At 38.4% G+C, this 2,830-nt stretch overlaps 1 protein-coding gene across 1 annotated transcript in view; it reads right to left on the bottom strand.

The window, feature by feature from the left end:
* Positions 1-207: 207 nt before the first annotated feature.
* The window catches only part of LOC122261852 (nose resistant to fluoxetine protein 6), a gene marked incomplete in the record, with an annotated part of 11,105 nt that continues 8,482 nt past the window's right edge, over positions 208-2,830 (bottom strand). Inside the window, 4 exon segments of the mRNA XM_086539139.1 lie at positions 208-643; positions 896-1,007; positions 1,231-1,373; positions 1,707-1,902. Of these exon segments, the coding sequence (XP_086395265.1) occupies positions 468-643; positions 896-1,007; positions 1,231-1,373; positions 1,707-1,902 (627 nt within the window).

Raw genomic sequence — 2,830 nt, forward strand, 5'->3', positions numbered from 1 at the left:
CTCATCGCGCAATAAAGAAACACAGCGATCCGCTCTTCCCCAACGTCATCATGCCATCATCATGTACTTCATGACACCCGCCATAAGGCGAAAACTCATGCGTCATGTACGACACGACATCCATCTACAATGCGGTAATCATTTTTTAAATAATCATATTAATCATGATTTAACACAATATCATAGGTACTTATAAAAGGTGAATCATTGTAGACTACAGAAAGTTTATTGGCACAGCAGTTTAAGGCCTGGTTTTGTCTTCATAACTGAATTTTATACGCTACACATTGACATCCTGATATCAAGTAATTCACAAGTTTTAATTCAAATGCAAGCTCTTACTCTATTACTTACTAAGGTGTAATAACACTTGACAAATGATATTAAAAGACACGACCGTGTACATTATTATTTAATTCCTTCCCTTACTATATCCTTTCTCACAAGCGTGAGTTACATTACTGGGACTAGAATTGTGTCACTTTACTATTGTCAATCTCAGCAGTAAAGATTGGATTGTCATTCCCTAAAATTTCCCTTTGCATATTCTTTTCATTTAAGTTTATCTTGTCAATACCGCCATTCTGGTCTTCTGGTAAGTGGCTGTCCGTCGTTTTGGTGATCGGTGGATTGACAGGCCGAGCTGAAGATCAGAGCGAGAACAATGGTAAAGCATTTTTATCTTCAGCAGAAAGATGACTGACATTTGCAGTCTGAATAAACTGAGTAATGACTGGATAGCATTTAAAAGAAAAAAAGTGAATGAATGAAATAATATCATTCTTACTCTTGCTACAATACATACTTAGGAGTCTTAACTCAAAATCAATCACTGCATCACATTTCAACATTGGATAAATCATAGAACAGGAACCTAGTTATTAATCTTTCGTACCAGGACGTGTCAGCAGCAATTTCTCCAAGCCTAGAATAGGGGATTCCGCCGTCAGAGAAACTAGCACAGACACAACACTCGATATAAACAGCACTCCCGTAGTCTCGAAAATCTGTCCGTGAGATAAATACATATATTGGATGTACGGACAAGGAGGTAAGGAGGTAGGTATATAGAAAGGTTAGTATGCACTAGACAAATAGATAAATAGATCGTAAAACAAATGGATAAATACTGTAAAAAGAGAACTCAATTGGTATGTAGTTATAGGTTTTTATGTATATTTTTTTATGGAATTTACAAAATGGAGAAATATGAAAAACGAATTATCATACCTTGTTAATATGAGAAAAAACAAAGTGTGTCCTCGCGGAAAATACAATAGCATCCGCCATTAGAAAGGCTACAAGGTAAAGGCTGTAGGTAAGGCGGCTCAGGGGTTGCCAGACGGGATGGGAAAGGATTCCATCAACGAATCCTGTGGAAAAAATTGTAGAAACACTAACAGACTTGAATAGTAAAAAATACTGCATTACCCTCCATACATTGCTGAACTTTTGAATGTAGACAAACAAATTAGATACTAAAATTAAAAGACAAACATACCATTTAGGCATATACAAACAAGCACACGCAGGAAGCGCGCGCGCGCACACGCAGGCAGCGCGCGCGCGCACACGCACGCATACACACACACACACACACACACACACACACACACACACACACACACACACACACACACACACACACACACACACATACACTCATGTCTATATGATTCTGTCCCACAGCCCTTTCTCCCTCACACCTCCGTAGCCGTTGTGACAGGCGAAGACTATCCAAGCCAAACATGCTGCCCAGACACTTCTCTGGAAGCCGCCGTATGTAATTTGTGTCATGATTTCATACATTGCTTTTGCTGGAACGGTGTTGTAGCTATACATTCCAAATTGGACAAGCAGAGCTGCGATTGTCGAAACGCTCCAACCAGCCACAACCTGCCACTGCAAAATGAAGCTTAGATAAGTTCAAGTTACATCACAAATATTTTACGATGCAGTATACTTACAAAAATGTTTATTTGGTTAACCATTAGAAATTTGTAAATACGTCTCCACTTTTCGTTTCTCTTTGCGCAAAAAATAATGAATTCTTATTTTTCAACGGTGTTGGTAAATTTTCATAGTGCTTTAGCATATGAAAGCCAATAAACGCAAACGTTGAAATGTGATACTCTTTGAGTAACTTGTTCCATTAGTTCTCTGTGGCACATTCAGGGTAAAATGATTGCCAGATGTTTGGGTTGACTGGTCGAAAGTTATTCGTTTTGACATTACTTTTTTTGGAAATGGAAATGAAAATACACTGCTAGTAATATAAGCACAACCACATGATTTAAAAAGAGCACAGGCATAAATATGTAAGGCAAAACTGAGAGCTCGAGAAAGTCGCCACTAGGTGTTTTACTCCCGAGAGTTGACTCAGTGATAGTGAAGTGATGTGATGAAGAACAGTATTACTGATAGTACCACGAAAGTGAATGCATGTGTCGATTTTTCTCTTGTTCTTTGTCCTTGGCGCAGTTCTGCTTGCTCTCCCAGCCCTCAGTCCAGCGGAGGGATTGTGCTGAATCCTGATATACACCCGTTATTCAAACCGCAATGAATCATATTTGCTCTTTGGTATACTGAATCTTGTTATACTATTGTAGTACATTACAATTTACGCAGACTTCTTTGCGTCCAATTATGAAAGGGATATTCAGCTATTTCTTGGTCGGTCGGACCTCATGAGCGGACGTGTCAACGGTAAAGTCTCTGGTTCATTGTATCTTGCTTTATTTTGTTTTTGTTTTATAGTATATTGAGTCTGAGATGTAATAAATCGATATTCAATTAGATAAGGTTCTTCTCGTCAGTTCAACCAATGAAA

Source organism: Penaeus japonicus, unplaced genomic scaffold, assembly GCF_977035675.1.
Source record: "Penaeus japonicus unplaced genomic scaffold, GWHDUDI00000001_assembly GWHDUDI00000008, whole genome shotgun sequence".
Lineage (NCBI taxonomy): Eukaryota > Metazoa > Arthropoda > Malacostraca > Decapoda > Penaeidae > Penaeus > Penaeus japonicus.